This window comes from Podarcis liolepis, assembly GCF_965112155.1.
Source record: "Podarcis liolepis genome assembly, chromosome: 6".
Taxonomy (NCBI): domain Eukaryota; kingdom Metazoa; phylum Chordata; class Lepidosauria; order Squamata; family Lacertidae; genus Podarcis; species Podarcis liolepis.
The window spans coordinates 21,015,553-21,031,718 of record NC_139559.1 but is presented as its reverse complement, the minus strand read 5'-3'; the positions used below and the strand labels follow the sequence as shown (position 1 = coordinate 21,031,718).

Sequence of the window (16,166 nt, the reverse complement as noted above, 5' to 3'; positions counted from 1 at the left end):
TAGTCAGTGGCTTAAAGGGAAAAAACCGAACAAACAGAATTTCGCCTGTACCTTTTGTGAAGAGCACAGCATGCAGCTTCAGGCTCCCTCCGTTCTGAAACCGGGAAGGCAGTTTGGAGAAGTAGTAGCTGTCTAAGTAAAAGAAAACCTTCAAAACCTGCCTGTTGCCTTCAACATGGTAGAAGACATGGGTATCTGGGGGAACAAAAAGACAGGTGTTGGAGACTGAATGAGCTTTTAGAGAGAATTGTTGTTCTTTTTTAACAACCAGTTGTCACTGTGCAATAAGAGGTACTGTGGCCTAAGCTCTCCAGAAAGTTCCACCCTCTGTCTTATCACTCTTGCCTCCTAATCCAGCTCATATGAGAGGCGTGGTTACTGGTGAAAAAAACATGCCCTGTTCACGCTCTACTTCATTACTATAGTACCAACATTATAAAACAACCAGCAACAAAACAAAGCAAAGAGTTGAATTAAATTACATTTAAAAGATTATCTGGAGTTAGCTAAACTGATGGATTTAATAAAGAGAAAACCCAAGAACATGGTCAAGAAACAGTGGGATTGTCTAAATGAATACTTACAAAACCAGGGCTCAACTACCAAAATTTGGTTGTGTTTGGACTAATCTTGTGAGGAGTATAAAGAATGTAAAGTGAGAAATTAAGGAAAACTGGCAGGAAGGATATGAAGAACAGAGGTTATGGTGACGTATAAAAGACGTGCGGCGTAAACGGTGGAAGTCTTTTAAAACATTTTAATTAAGACTGATATTTTGCAAGATGGAAATATAAAATTGTATGCAAGTATAGATCTGAAATTGTTGTTTATGGTGAACACTTTTCTATTCTCTAAATTTCTATTTTTAACTTTTCTTTCTTCTTTTATTCTCTTTTTCCCCTTCTTTTTTGAATATTGCTTTACAGATGTAAAAATAATTATGTTCATGTGTATATGTATGAAATTTGTTTCTCTATTTCTTTTCTTATTTGATATTCTTTTCTTTTTCTGTATTTAATAAAATTTAATAATAATAATAATAAATACATTTAAAAGATTAGCAACGCTCTTGCTGGGTTTCAGCCAAAATTGCAACTTTTGCAGTTTTTAGTGCAAGTCCACAGTCTTTGTGGACTAAGTCAATGAGACACACAGGAGACATGTCAGTGCACTGCAGGGAAAAAAAAACAAAGATGTGGGGGAAATAAGGGACAAATAAAAGGCATGAACTCACTTGCAACGAAACACTCATCCAGTTGTCTGAAATAAAAAGCAACTTTGTCCAGCTCTGACAAAGTGGCTTGAATATCTTCCAGCATGGTTCGTTCCTCTTTCTGATTAAGAAAAATAAATAAATAGGGAAAGTTAGACGGACTGCAAATAAGAACACACATACCCCTTTCCCCAAGGAATCGTGAGAAGAAAGATTTCCCCCCTAAAACTTAAGCAACACAAGTATCAGCCAAAGGGTGTTTTCTGCCACATGATTTTGGTTAAGGCTGCATCTCATCCCATCTTTTACATTGCATATTTAATTTCCCTACATCACTGTTCTTTGAAAATGAAAAATATTCCAGCAAACAAGGAAGTACCAATTTCTATGCTAAAAACATGATGACTATCCTTCCAGCCATAATTTTAGCATTATTTTTCAAGGTATTCCATTTCCATATATCCCATCTATATAGCCTAACTTCTCCCTTGCACACACATTTGATGCAACGCAAGATACAGCTTCTCGCCAGCAGAGGACAGAAGACACCACACAATTTGCCACCCGTCATTGCCTTTCCTGCAGTGCTCTCTACGCAGCACCAGTATTCACCCTTTTCAGATGCAGAGCCCACCTTTTAGTACTACCTGCAACATGGGGTCCACTTTTAGTCTAACCGCACAAGTGCATCTATCTTACTTTTGTCCCAGAAGTGACCCAAAGCCAGACGAGACAGGCCTCCTGTACTTTTAATAGTTTCATGGAATAGGGAATTATGGAAGTATGTAATGCAGGGGGGGGGTTGTTTATGTTTTAAAAAGGTTTGGAATGTAAGAACTGACATATTCTTAATCAGACCATTATTGGTCCATGTGACTGGTGGCGCTCATAGATTTCAAACAGAGGACTTCCAGACTTGCCTCAAAATGTTCAGGTATTGAATCTGGAACATTCTGCATGCAAAGCACACACTCTTCCACTGATCTGCATTTACTAAAATTCCCTCTTAACTATTAAAAGTTATCTGTGTAAAACGTGCAGGGGTAAGCAAGGAAATAATAAAAGAATCAATTGAACAATTATGAAACTATAACAACACAATAAGACGGAAGAAGTAAAAAATTGAGATCACACAAGGGTGAAGGGGAGTGGGGGGTATAGGGGAATTGATAATATTATTTATAATATAAAATTTATAATATAAAATTTCCAATTGTGTTGTATTTATATATAGCAAAGAAAAGTCTAGAGTAATTAGGTATATTTTAATTTAGATAACTATGTAATAGGCTTATGTTAGAAAACAAATATGAATTTTGAATTTGATGTTTGCAATTTTTCTTTTTCTTTTTGGTTTAAAAAATAAAAGTTAACTCTGTTCTGCTTTGCAGCTGGTTATCTCTCAGACAAACCCTGGACAAATAAAACTGTCGCAATACCACCCACCTCAGATTGGAATGCACGTGGGTTCTGAAGAACCACGTGAATAAGCAACATGCAACCCGTCAAAACAAATTCACAGGACGTGTACATGCCCATTATATTTCTCACATCTTAGGAGCACTAAAGCAAGTTGGCACAGATTTTGAACCGAAAGTTGGCCCGGGCCTCCTTCACAGTAGCATAAGAGAACATTTCCAGGGCTCATTTATGTTTAAAGGAAACGATAATATACAGCAAATTAAAGGCAGTTCAAATTTCTCACAGCCTTAAAATGTAACCAGGGCAGAGACTTCCGGGTTGACGCGATCTGGAAATGGCGGATTTCCTCCGAGCTCCGGAGGGAATCGGCTCCACTGAGGATGGGTCTTTGCCGCGCCGGCGACGCGGGGACCCTTAAAAACCGCAGGCGCGGAAGCCTACGGACTGAAGACTCGGCGGGTGCCTTAAGCGCCCCCCCTGATTCGCAAAGAGCCTTTTTAAAGGCTGCGGAGGGGATACGGGGGTGGCGTGGCACTGAGAGTCGATCGCTACCTCGGTGGAGCGAAGCCGCGAGCCATAACCAGAGAGCGCCGACTTCCTTCCTTGAAAATCTGGACTGAAAGAATTACCCGTGAGTAAGACGGATTGGGACTTTAAAATTTTTTACCCTGAATTAGAGACGACCAGGGGGTGTGCTAAAAGGAAGTCCGCACCCCCCCCCCTTGCAGACGATCTAAGCAACGACACAAGAGCTAAGCTGGAGAGCCTACCCTTGGCGGGGTGAGTGAAAAAGGACATTAACTTCCAAGATTTAATTAAAGGAAATTTTGGGCTGGAGAGCGGAGTTTTGGAAACCCTCCTTTTGTTTTAAACAACCCCCCCTCCCGGGCTCGGGAACGTCCTGCTTTTCTGCCTGCGTAAGAGCTGCGGAGTTTGACAGCTGTCAAAGCTGCCAAACGGGCGGTTTAAAGTGAGAAAATGCCATTTAAGATCCCTCTGGACTAAGACGAGTTATAATTGAGACAAAACTGTTGGAAACAAAGTAACAATAATCAGTTAAAGGATTGTTGGTGAAAAGGCAAATAAGTAACCAGATTCCCCCTAGGGGGAATTCTGTGAAACTACAATGGATACAATGGCTGTGGAAGGAAAGTTACTAGTGGAAATCGAAAGGATGTTTCAACTGGTGGGAATCTTACAAGAGCAGAGCTTGGCCATGAATAAACAACTTGAGACTATGACCTTGGGAACAGGCAACTCTGCTCTTTGTATTGAGGACCTTAATGAGAAAGAATCCACAGCTGATTGGGAAACAATATTTACAGAGCTGGAAGAGACTAAACAACAAGAAAAAGAAGAAGTAATCCTGGGAAGCAACAACCAAAAGTTGACATCTGCGGAATACAAGCAAGGAGACGCTGGGAACATATCTACCACAAGTCTGCGAAAGACACAGAAGAAGAAGGAGGAGGTCCCAAGACAAAATGGAATACAGGAATTTAAAATAAAGAAATATGATTGGGGCCTCCGTTTGGACTTAGACTTTGAAGGGATAGACTTTGTGGAAATTCTTCAGCAGTCACTTTGGAATCTTCTTGTGGGAAGAGGATACACTTTGATGGTGAAAGAACTTTTCCCAGACTTGACGACTGACATAAAGGACTACCAACAGGACAGGCGAAGAGGGACTGAAAGAGATTTGAAAGCCTCGGACGTGAGGAACCCAGGCTGAGAATCTCGAATTTGGATTTTTATTGGGAAGGGACAAAAACCGGGGATGGGAGGGAGGGAAGAAGAGACTCTTATAAACTCTTAAGACTTCTAGGCTTGGTTAAGATGACTCTTAATTAAGATAAAATGAAAATCGATGGAAGAGAGCTTAAGTCCAACTTATGAAAATCAATTTTTACTATAAAAAAGGTAATAAGATGAATAAGATTGTTAAGAGGAGAAACACCAACTTGCTGATATAATCTTGAAACTGGGATGCACGAGGGGAGGTGGGGGGAAGTCAAGGAACAAGGTTATGAAATGGGGATTTGCTGATTTTATACATGTTTTTGTCTTTTGTCTTCTTTGTGTATGTTTTGTCTTTATAAAAGCAGAAAACCAAATAAAAATTTTATAAAATGTAACCAGGGCAGGCAGAACAACCTGGTCAGAAGATGAGTAAGAAGAAGACTGTAAAGTTCCTTATTTATTTAGCTGGCAAACTGTAGTCCTCCCTTACCACAGAGGGGGAGAGCAAAGACTGGTAGTTGAGCAACACCCCCGTAGCCGCTATCTGCTCCAACCACTTCTTGCTGGCTTCCCTGCTGCTCTCTTCATACTCCCCGTTGTTATTGTATCTGTAGTTGAGAGCCCCCAGTAACTGCTCGGAGAACGTGCAAATGGCAGCCACCAGAGCCTGGCAGAAAATTGCGTCTCGTCTCAGCTGCAGCTCAGTGTCTGGGAGAGAGAGGAGAACACACAGGAATCAGGAGTTATCATTTGCTTCATGTCATGAGCCCAATGCCCAACAAAGGTTCCATATTTCCTCTTCTCTTCATGTGCACTGTGTAAGGTGCACCATAGTAACCCAAGCAGCGAAAGCTTCCAATCTACATCCATGTTTTCCCCCCAAAGGAATTCTCAGTTTCCCACAACAACACAGAGCACATGGGAACGGAAGGACTGTTGGCCTATAAAAGGGTGTCCAGTTATCACTGACGTGATATGCAAGGATAATAACTGTTGTTCTGCCAACACCACAGCACTATCAAATTTACAGTGTTTAACGTTTAATGCCTTTTTCTCTGAAACAGAAGGAAAAGGTTCTGGTAATTGCACACCTGTCCCTATAGCACCTAAGGGGTCATTTGCAAACAGTAGCAAATCAAGGAGCTGCTTTACCTGTACACTTCAGCAATGCCAAAAGCAGCTGGTTCTTGCCATCTAGAAAGGAAAGAAAAAAACACATTATTTATTTTTTTAAAAACGAGCATAATCACATTCCACTTAGCTAAGTGCTGAGTCCCAGTAAGTGATGTTGAAATACAAGCAGACTTGGGAATGGCACCCCTTAGCCTAGAACAGGAGTTCCCAAACTGAGGTCCATAAGCTTCATTTAGTTGGTCTGCAGCTCGTCAGTGAAGAGCACTTATAAACTGAATTCTGTTGAATTCCATATATTCCAACTGTAATACGATAAAATACAACGTACTAAATTAAAGAAGCAACGAAAATGCAATTAAAAATCATGCAGCAATTTAGCACAGCACATTGCAATTGCTACAGCAGGCAGGAAAAAAAACTTTTATGTGGTCCATCAAAACTCCCAGCAATTTTCAAGGCTGAGGGTGAAAGTCTGGGGACACTGATCTAGAAGGCCTTGCTCCTTTTTCTCAGCTATGCATGGGCTAGATATGGTTACTTAATGGGAAGGAGAAGTTGCTCTGCACATACTCTTTGAAATCACTTCATAAGTTTCCAGCATTCAGCAACTGCACCAAAAACAAGTTCCAGGTTGGAGCCCTGACAAATCCTAGCCCCAAGAAAACAATTGTTCACGTGCACAAACTAGGAAGGAGGCAAAAGTCAGACATCATGGGCAGCTCCAAGTGTGCTTAATTAAATCTAAAATACTGTAGCAAACTGTACCCATGAGGCCCACCCTCAATGTCCCTATGCATGCTGGTGGCACTTTATATCTTTGTGCATTACAAGTTCCTGTAAGCATGTTCAGCTCAATGTGTGAAGTGGAATCAGCGTACCAGGACCAGGGGCGGAGGAAGGGGGTGAGGTGGGTGCGGGCCACCCCGGTTGTCACCACTGAAGGCAGTGACAAAAGGCCAGGCAGCACTTATTGCAGGGCCTGCAGAGTGCCCAAGCCACACATCTCTCCCGGGAGAGACGCAGTGGCTTGAGTACATGCAGGCTCCACGCTGCCTCTGCCTCTGACCAGGACACTGGGCCCAGGGCATGTGTACACCCCAGACCCCTCCCCTGTTTAAGCCCTTATCCTCATAAGGGACGCAGGTGGTGCTGTGGATTGAACCACAGAGCCCACGACAGGGTGAGCTCCCATTGCTCGGTCCCTGCTCCTGCCCACCTAACAGTTCGAAAGCACGTCAAAGTGCAAGTAGATAAATAGGTACCACTCCGGCGGGAAGGTAAACGGCATTTCCGTGTGCTGCTCTGGTTTGCCAGAAGTGGCTTAGTCATGCTGGCCACATGACCCGGAAGCTGTATGCCAGCTCCCTCGGCCAATAAAGCGAGATGAGCACGACAACCCCAGAGTTGGCCATGACTGGACCTAATGGTCAGGGGTCCCTTTACCTTTATTTACTCCAATGTTTGAGGAGATTTAAGAAACTTGGGGAAGTAAGTCAGTGGAGCCTATCTTTGGTCCTCCAGACATTGAACTGCAACTCCCAATACCCCTGACCATTGGCCATGCAAGTTGGGTGTGATAAGACCTGGACTTCAACAACATTTGGTAGTCCAAAGGTTAAACATCCCATCATAAGTACAGTTTGCACTAATATTTTGGAATCAAACACACCTGAAGCTACTCTGTATTCTGATTTATGTCTCTTACCTAGTTCTTGCCCACAAAGTGTTGAAGGCAGGATGCTGGGGGCAAGACATGTCTGCATACCCAGCCCCCAATAACAGTTCATGCCGTCAACACATTCATTTGGGTGCCTCAAGGGGGTTCTAGACTCAACAAACTCTTCAGCTTGAAGAAAACTTTGTGTTTCTTAATGAAAGCAGATCAGAACTACTCTCCTTATTCAGACTAAAACACAGACCATTTCAATGTCAGGGAAATGGCTCAACATGGGAACTCCCCAAGTTTACTTCACAATGAGCAAAAAACGAATGTAGTCAAGGGATTATGACATTATTCGGCAGCCAGGGTGCTTGTCCAGAACTGCCCTTGCACTTCCTCTTCTGATGGAGGATTTTGCTGGGGAAATTCACATAGTCAAGTTTGAGCAGCGTATTCCAATGAAAAATTAGATGGAATCTAACAAAGGAATTATTGTGAGCCTGACTTATGAGGTGTGTCAGTTTCAGATATACAGTGGTGCCTCGCAAGACGAAAAGAATCCGTTCTGTGAGTCTCTTCGTCTAGCGGTTTTTTCGTCTTGCGAAGCAAGACCATTGACGGATTAGCGGATTAGCGCTATTAGCTGCTTTTAGCGGCTTAGCAGATAAGCGGATAAGTGGCTTAGAAAAGGGGGGGAGGGGGGGAAACCGCAGGAACTCGCAAGACATTTTCGTCTTGCGAAGCAAGCCCATAGGAGATTCGTTTTGCGAAGCACCTCCAAAACGGAAAACTCTTTCGTCTAGCGAGTTTTCCGTCTTGCGAGGCATTCGTCTTGCGGGGCACCACTGTACATAGAATCATAGAATTGTATAAGTTGGAAGGGACCCCAAGGGTCATCTGGTCCAATCCCCTGCAATGCAGGAATCTCAGCTAAGGCATTCATGACAGATGCCCATCCAACCTCTGCTTAAAAACCTCCAAGGAAGGAGAGTTCACAACCTCCTGAGGGACATCAAATATCTCTACTTGGATTGCCTATAGGGAACAATTCTCATCTGTTAGAAATATCCATCTGCTAAACACAGGCCAATTATGTCTCATCAGAAATGTTTTCAGCTCATGTCAGTACAAAGGGTGCACGCTCAGAACCCACCCAAAACTGATCCAGCCCAATGGGTAGAAACCCAGATTTGCAATAAAAGTAGCCCAGATAAATCTCCGGTCACTCTACTACCCTTTTCATAATACTAGAATAAACCGAAGAGCTTTCCCCCCAGCATCCCTTTTCACAGACCTTCCACATATTTCTGTATGGTCTCCACAAGGTTCTTGATGCGGAGCGGAAGGTTCCAGGGATCTTCTTGGATGCTGATTTGAATCTTGTTCCTGCTCCGAATTGTGGTTTCTTCTTTCTGCTTAAATTCTGCAGAAGAAGAGAGAGTTTAGGCCGGGCAATTGAGCAATGCCAGAGTAGTTCAAAACAGCACCTGACTGCATACTGTGCTAATCCCAACCAAGACCTCTGAAAAGTTGGCTCTGATGAAAAAATAAAGCTGCCCAGATTGGCTGGGAAAACCCTGTCATATGGGTGGAATACAAATAATAAAATTACAATAGGGCTGGAAACTGGATCTTATGAGGAATTAATTGCTACCACTGAGAGTAGCAGCACAGTGTCTTTTCCTTCTATATCTCCCCTGTAACATGATGTGATGTCAATCACATTCCAGGTTTTCCTATCCCTGCTCTCAAGAAAGGAGGAGCGAATTCACACATCAGAAGGAAGGAAGGAGGGAAACAGCTGGAGATTGAGCAGATGTAAAGTTCTGAGAAAAGCAAGATCCTGGACACACGATGTTCTGGCAAGTTTACCTTGTAAACTGTGGTCCATTGGAAAATGTTTTGTTTCTTCAAAAGCCTTGTTTATTACTGGTCCTTTGAGAAGGGCATTGATGGCATCCACCTGCAAAGAAGTACATTTAGTGAGTCTTGAAAATTCTCCAAGAGTTTCTGGAGAGGTGTTTTTTGTTTTTTTTCTAAGGGAAATCGTGGGTGGTAACACATCCCATCAGTGCAATAATTTCTGCTTACACAGCTCCTTCCCCCATGTGTGCCCCATGCCCTCCCCAAATCACAATAGCTAAATGAAGCATCCAAGACCAGAGGGAGTATATTTTTGAACACCAAGTGCTGGGGGCGAATAACCGAAGACAACTGTCATGCTCTCAGGCACTCCAGATGAAGCCAACTAGATGAGCCGTGGCCTGAATGAGCAACAGAATATTTGTTGAACCCCATCACAGAGAATGTCAAGAAAAGAGCATCCAATTGCTAATCAACATTACTGGTTCCTAAGCATCTGGAAGGGACGTGGGTGGTGCTGTGGGTTAAACCACAGAGCCTAGGACTTGCCAATCAGAAGGTCGGCTGTTCGAATCCCCGCGACGGGGTGAGCTCCCGTTGCTTGGTCCCTGCTCCTGCCAATCTAGCAGTTCGAAAGCACGTCAAAGTGCAAGTAGATAAATAGGTACCGCTCCAGCGGGAAGGTAAACGGCATTTCCGTGTGCTGCTCTGGTTTGCCAGAAGTGGCTTAGTCATGCTGGCCACATGACCCGGAAGCTGTACACCGGCTCCCTCGGCCAATAAAGCGAGATGAGCGCCGCAACCCCAGAGTCAGTCACGACTGGACCTAATGGTCAGGGGTCCTTTTACCTTTACCTTTTTAAGCATCTGGAAGAGCACGCACTCTAAGAGAATATGGCAAAAGCAGTGAAGTTCCCTGTTCTACATCATTTGTGTCACTCACCTGGTTAAATAGATGCTCAAGGCAGCCATGCAGTTTGTCTTGTTTGTCTGAAGGTATCCTCATGTCATTGGGGAGTTCATCACCTAATGGTAAGAACAGTAAAACTTTGGGCTTGTTCTCATGCAAATATATTGCAATGGAAAGAATGTCAGGAGCAAATGCCTATCTAGGAATTTAATATATAATGACAACAGGAATATCAATTACAACCACTTTAGGCTGTGATCAACCACCCTCCTTCTATCTTTCTGAAGGGGTGAAAAGGAAAGAAGGAGAACTGAAAGTGCTCTAAGAACCAAGATGAACAAGACGACCCAACTGATTTTTGAAGTTTCTCTTTCCACTTGGACATAGTGAATGACATGGGTTTTTTTAGATCCATAAGTCTGCAAGGAGGGTGGTTGCTATGGGAACACTAACAAAACACAAGTGAGCAGCTGAATAATAGACTGGCATCTACTGGAGAATTGGCTTATGGTTCATACATGGTCTCATTATAGAAGCACAACATTCACTCACCTGATCCCATCTCATCACTGCCCAAATAAGAGCTGTTACTCCGTACGCTGGTGTAGGAAAGCACAGAGTCCCGGTTACTGTTGCACTCACTGGAAGAAAAATGTGTAAAAACTAAGGAACTCTTCATATGCAGAATTCCAGCTATGCATAGTTAGCACCTTTTTTGGGGGGGGGTGTATCCAAGGGCATTCTTTCATTTCTATCCTGCCTGTCTCCAAGGGTTTAATGTAGTGTACAATGGACAATGGCCCTCCTAACTCAACACAGTAAGAGGATACTATCCTTTAGTGACAGCAAACTTTTGAACTCTGTCCTAGAATACTTCATCTTTCACTGATGAAGACAGATTGCAGAACTGTAGCATTACTCTTTGCTACCAGAGCTCATGTCGGTGACTAAAGACAAGGGTTAGAAGTTCAAATTCTAACCCAAATTTAGTTGATTCTTTGAGCACAGGGACTTCGTCATTGAGCTTCAATGTTCTGTTGCTTGACTCTAAAGTTCAGATTTAACTTAAAACCACACAGTTTTTTATTAGAATGCACAATGATGGAACAGTGTTTTCGGTACCTGTTTTGTGACATTTCCAGGTGTATCCCTGGATGGCCACCAGGACAGTCACTGAGCTATTCTGCTGAGTCCAGACTTCCCTTAAAACTACCTGCCACTGCCACTGCCACCTTCTAACTTATAGAAAGGAGTAGGACTCTGGTTTTATCATCATACTCAAGTATATCCACACAAAGCATGTTGGGTGAGATATACTTGCCATAGAATCCATCCAGACCAGAACAGATTTAAACATAAACATACATTTTTATTAGAGAGCATAATCTGCAGAACCAGTAGCAGAATACGTAAAGAGTTCTAATTTCCCAACCTAACATAACTATCCTGTCTTCTAACTTTCGTTAGCCATTCTTACTCTTTTACATAGGAGTCAAAATGGGTCACATGCCAGTGGTGAAAAGAAGCAAGAGTATGCATGAGTCAATCTAAATATGACATCTGTGCAGTAAGTTTGTTTCAAAACACACCCTTCTATATTGTCCACCAAGGTGAGCAAGAGGCATTATGAGAGTTGAAGGTCACATTGTGGCCAGGCAAAAACACTTCTGGAAGCCAAGACGTAGAGCCACTGAGGAGTGTGGCCTGGAGAAAATCCCAAGGACCAGACAAGGAGGTCTGGAGGACCGCATTTGGCCTCTGGTCCTGATGTGCCAGAATGTAAACCAATCAGATGCAACTGGAGGCACCTTCTCTGAATGGGATATAATTTATGCAACACTATTTAAATGAACATTGCAATCTTTTAAATACGCTCAAAACTACCCCACAAGGGAAGTCTTTTCTGCTCCCATTTTTTAAAGATTTTTTTTGTTTTTTTAAATTCCTCCCCCACAACAAACACTCTGTGAGGTGAGTGGGGCTGAGAGACTTCAGAGAAGTGTGACTAGCCCAAAGTCACCCAGCAGCTGCATGTGGAGGAGCGGGGAATCGAACCCAGTTCACCAGATTACGAGTCTACCGCTCTTAACCACTACACCACACTGGCTCTCTTCTGCTCCCATGTTGAAAATGGGAAATGAAGGTCCAAGGAACCACAAGTCCATGAGTCTGGTGATACCTGAATTCACATATGTGGGATTCAAGTCTGAAACTCCATACGCTGGACTACCACAGGGGCCTTCTCTATGGAATGGGCCCTTATGAGAACTTGTTAGCTCTTTGGATACAGAGACATACCCAGAGTGTTGGATTAGGACCTGGGAAACCAGGGTTCAAATCCCCACTTGGCCATGAAGCTCAGTGGGTTCACCTTGGGCCAGTCATTGCATCTCAGCCTTTCCTAGGGTTCCTCTTAGGGTTGTTGTGGGGATCGAAAAATGATGAGCAGGAGAAAAATATGACATGATATTTTTGTCTGTGTAGATCTGCAAGTTGCTGCATCTTAATAGCTTAACAACAACACAAACAATAAATGCAGTAAGCACAGGATATCCAAGAGCTGTTTCATCTCAATCAAAATGACAAGGGTGAAGGAGAATGCTCCACTTGATTTCTGCTATCAATATATAAGTTGTTCTCAAAGGTATCTATTTCTCTTAATTTCTGAAAGGGATATACTACACTATGTTCAGGAATGTTAGGAAGAGAGAAATGGCTATGAAAGGTAAACTGATTGACCGAATCAGATCTCGTGCAACAAACCATGACTAATTCCAGCTAAGTATCTTCTTAGCTGTGCTTTACTCATTCTTGTAAGCTCCGGGATATCCATTTTCTGACCAAAACCAATCAAAACACATTTGATTCCTTCTTGAATTGCTATTATATAGGTTATGTATGCTTAATCGTCTGAGTCTAAAAGAGGTAAGACAGAACAAACTCTCTCATCTTTCATTTAAATTCTGAAACAAGTGACAGCCCCACTGGGAAGCTGCCTTTGATCTCACTGTGTCATCTAGGACAGATTAGGCTCAATTATAGAACCCATTAAACAAAACCCAGCACAGGAATAGGAGTCATATGAAAAGCTGAATAAAATTATTCTATTGCATTAAAACAAATTCCACTGTAAATAGGTAGAAAAGCCCTGAAGATACACTGCCAGCAAAAGATTAGCCTACCACCCACCAACAGCTTTTCTATGGAACCAAAACTGAGGATTTAAACCATGCAAAATGTGCTTTTTACATGTTCAATGCTCGGTTCTTAGAGGAAATAAATGATGCTAATTCCTGTGACTAGGAAACTTGAAGTGCTAGAAATAGCACTTCTAATTGAATTGCCATGGCCTATTTTCTTTAATGCACAGGTTGCAAAACACGCTGGGGATTTTCTACAAACGTTTGACAGTTTTTGGCTACCGCTCAGTAGCTTTCTTTGTTTGGTTGTCATGTTGAGAGCTCTGTTCACACAAAATTCCATCTCCTTTGCTAACAACACAGGAGAAATACTCAATGTACCTGGTTCACTATGCTCATAACAATCCTAAAGCATGACATGTATGTGGAAATGAACACATCTAAATTGCATGTTTAAGGGGAAGGGGTCCCCTGTTACTCCTCCCAGATTAGAAAGTCCAGTATCGGAGAAAGAGCTACCATCTGACTAGGGCTTAAATCACTGCAGCAGGAAAGAAGAAGAGTTTGGATTTGATATCCCACTTTATCACTACCCAAAGGAATCTCAAAGTGGCTAACATGCTCCTTTCCCTTCCTCCCCCACAACAAACACTCTGTGAGGTGAGTGGGGCTGAGAGACTTCAGAGAAGTGTGACTAGCCCAAGGTCACCCAGCAGCTGCATGTGGAGGAGCGGAGACGCGAACCCGGTTCACCAGATTACGAGTCCACTGCTCTTAACCACTACACCACACTGGCTCCCCAGAAATACATTTCAAATGTAGATCTTCCGATTGGGCTTTATGCTTCCCTTCTAGCACCAACCAGGGTGATCTGTCAAAATATCAGTATTTTGGGGTTTTATACTGATTCATCGTCTTTGTTTTTTTAAAATAAATTTTATATTATACACTGCTCAAGATTTATTTACACAAAGTGGTACATAAACATTTTAAATACCACATAGTTAAATTTTAAAGCTTGAACAGTTTGATATTTCACTAGGTGACATATATGCCATGAGAAGCAGCTGGTCACTTATGCCTTAAGACAAGATTTTCAGACACAAATATTTTTTCTCAGTTTTCCGAAACCAACTGAAAAACAAGAAAGCAGGGTAAGGGGGTGGGGAACCTGAAATTTTATTCTTTTACTATTTTCCTCTTCTGAGTCTTCTGGGAACACAATGTTCACAAACTTGAATAGAAAAGACTTCTCTGCAACTGCAGCTACTAGAAGCGCTTCCAAGCTACCTGAAAACTTCTGTGGTTTTATAGTGCTATATTACAAAGGCAGAGGGTGGGGACAGGGAGTGAGAGAACCACATTTGAGGAACTGAAATGCACAAAGCTGTTTTTCAAACAGTCTTGACTTTCTACAGCAGTCTAATGGTAAAGTTGTTGAGTATTTGCTAGACTCATTTCCATAGTGACAGGAGTAAGTCAGGAGATATTTGAACAGCTCTGAGTGCTCACTGGAAGCACAGATCCTGAAGCTGAGGCTCCAATACTTTGGCCACCTCATGAGAAGAGAATAATCCCTGGAAAAGACCCTAATGCTGGGAAAGTTTGAGGGCACACGGAGAAGGGGACGACAGAGGACGAGATGGTTGGATAGTGTTCTCGAAGCTACCAGCATGAGTTTGACCAAACTGCGGGAGGCAGTGGAAGACAGGAGTGCTTCGTGTGCTCTGGTCCATGGGGTCACAAAGAGTCGGACACGACTAAACAACAACAATTTGAAGAATATATAAATATGCTCCTATATCAGGCTAAAAAGGTCTCTTTAAAATAGCATTGCCTGCAGAATGGCCGGGTGGAATTTCTGTTCTACAGTACAGGTGCCTTAGTTCCTTATTGTTGTGATCCACAAAGCACTGAATAAAGGGTATTTGAATTTTAGCTCTGGTATTGGATTGAAATCAATTGAGATGAAGAGCCCGTTCAAACTGGTTTGTTTTTTAACTACTATGAAATGACCCCCGCCGCCGCCGCCATTAATTACCTCATGTTGTTGGTGTGCCTGGCAAGAGGAGGAACTATTGGAGGAAAACCTTGTGTATCTTGGCCTAAATCCATTTTGTATCCTCTATATTGCTGGAGCCGAATTTAGCTTATTTGCTCCTTCAATCAGCAATACAGAGGAGTGGGCAACTTCCTTGCATCTTTAGATTCCCGGGTTAGAACAAGTGGACAGGGACCAAGCTATTCTTCACTTGTCAGTTTTCACCTTTGGGGGAGGGAAGGGTATATGAGTCTCGTAATGCCCTCATCGAAGGGCTATGATTTAGACAGTGAAAAACCCTCTAGCTCGTTGGTGGCCCCTTCAAAAACAGCATATTCTGTTCTCTCCTATCCTTCTAATGTATGATCCAGAAATTGTTCCACTTAGGACACAAAACCACAAAGTCCAAAAAAAAGCGCATTACTTGAAATCTCTTGTGAGATCTTCCAAACAGCAGAGCTGTGGTTAATTCAGTCTACTTCCATGTGCCTCAGACTGGTGCCTGCTGATCTGAGTAATGCAAAAAAATCCTGCTGTAGATGTAATCGTTATAAAGTCCAATTAGTCTGTGTTTTCTGTGGATTGTGTGTTTGTACACATAAGACAACAAGTTAACAGTTCTGCAAACAACAGCTGCAGAACCAGTCTGAAGCTAACAGGCGTCTACCCCTGAAAAACCCACAAAAGATTCCCTCTTCCCAGCTGCAATGCTTCACTGGATAAAGAGGAAAATTCTTCCCTCTGACCTCACCTGACCTGCCTGATCACTGAGGCCCTGCTGTAAGTTGATCCGGTGACTGACATGTGCACCATGTCAAATTGTTGTGAACTCTGGACTGGATGCACTTAAATTCATACCGTGCAAGTAATGATTAGGGCCTGGCCCACGTCATATGTACTCTACTGTACATTTGGGAACAGTCCTAAGTATATAAGGAGTGATGATCCATTTGTTAGCAGATTTTAAGCACAGAGTGCTTTTTAAGGAGAGAAGGAATTGGTAAGATTTAAAAACATTTGGATTTTAGCTTCTTAAGGCAGAA

At 42.6% G+C, this 16,166-nt stretch overlaps 1 protein-coding gene across 1 annotated transcript in view; it reads right to left on the bottom strand.

Annotated features, from left to right (window-relative positions):
* PREX1 (phosphatidylinositol-3,4,5-trisphosphate dependent Rac exchange factor 1) overlaps positions 1-16,166 on the bottom strand; it is a 220,618-nt gene that overhangs the window by 7,681 nt on the left and 196,771 nt on the right. Inside the window, exons 27-34 of the mRNA XM_083507877.1 lie at positions 10,495-10,583; positions 9,976-10,058; positions 9,042-9,132; positions 8,464-8,592; positions 5,528-5,569; positions 4,866-5,083; positions 1,235-1,334; positions 52-195 (exon numbers count right to left, since the gene is read on the bottom strand). Of these exons, the coding sequence (XP_083364003.1) occupies positions 52-195; positions 1,235-1,334; positions 4,866-5,083; positions 5,528-5,569; positions 8,464-8,592; positions 9,042-9,132; positions 9,976-10,058; positions 10,495-10,583 (896 nt within the window). The remainder of the gene's footprint in view (positions 1-51; positions 196-1,234; positions 1,335-4,865; positions 5,084-5,527; positions 5,570-8,463; positions 8,593-9,041; positions 9,133-9,975; positions 10,059-10,494; positions 10,584-16,166) is intronic.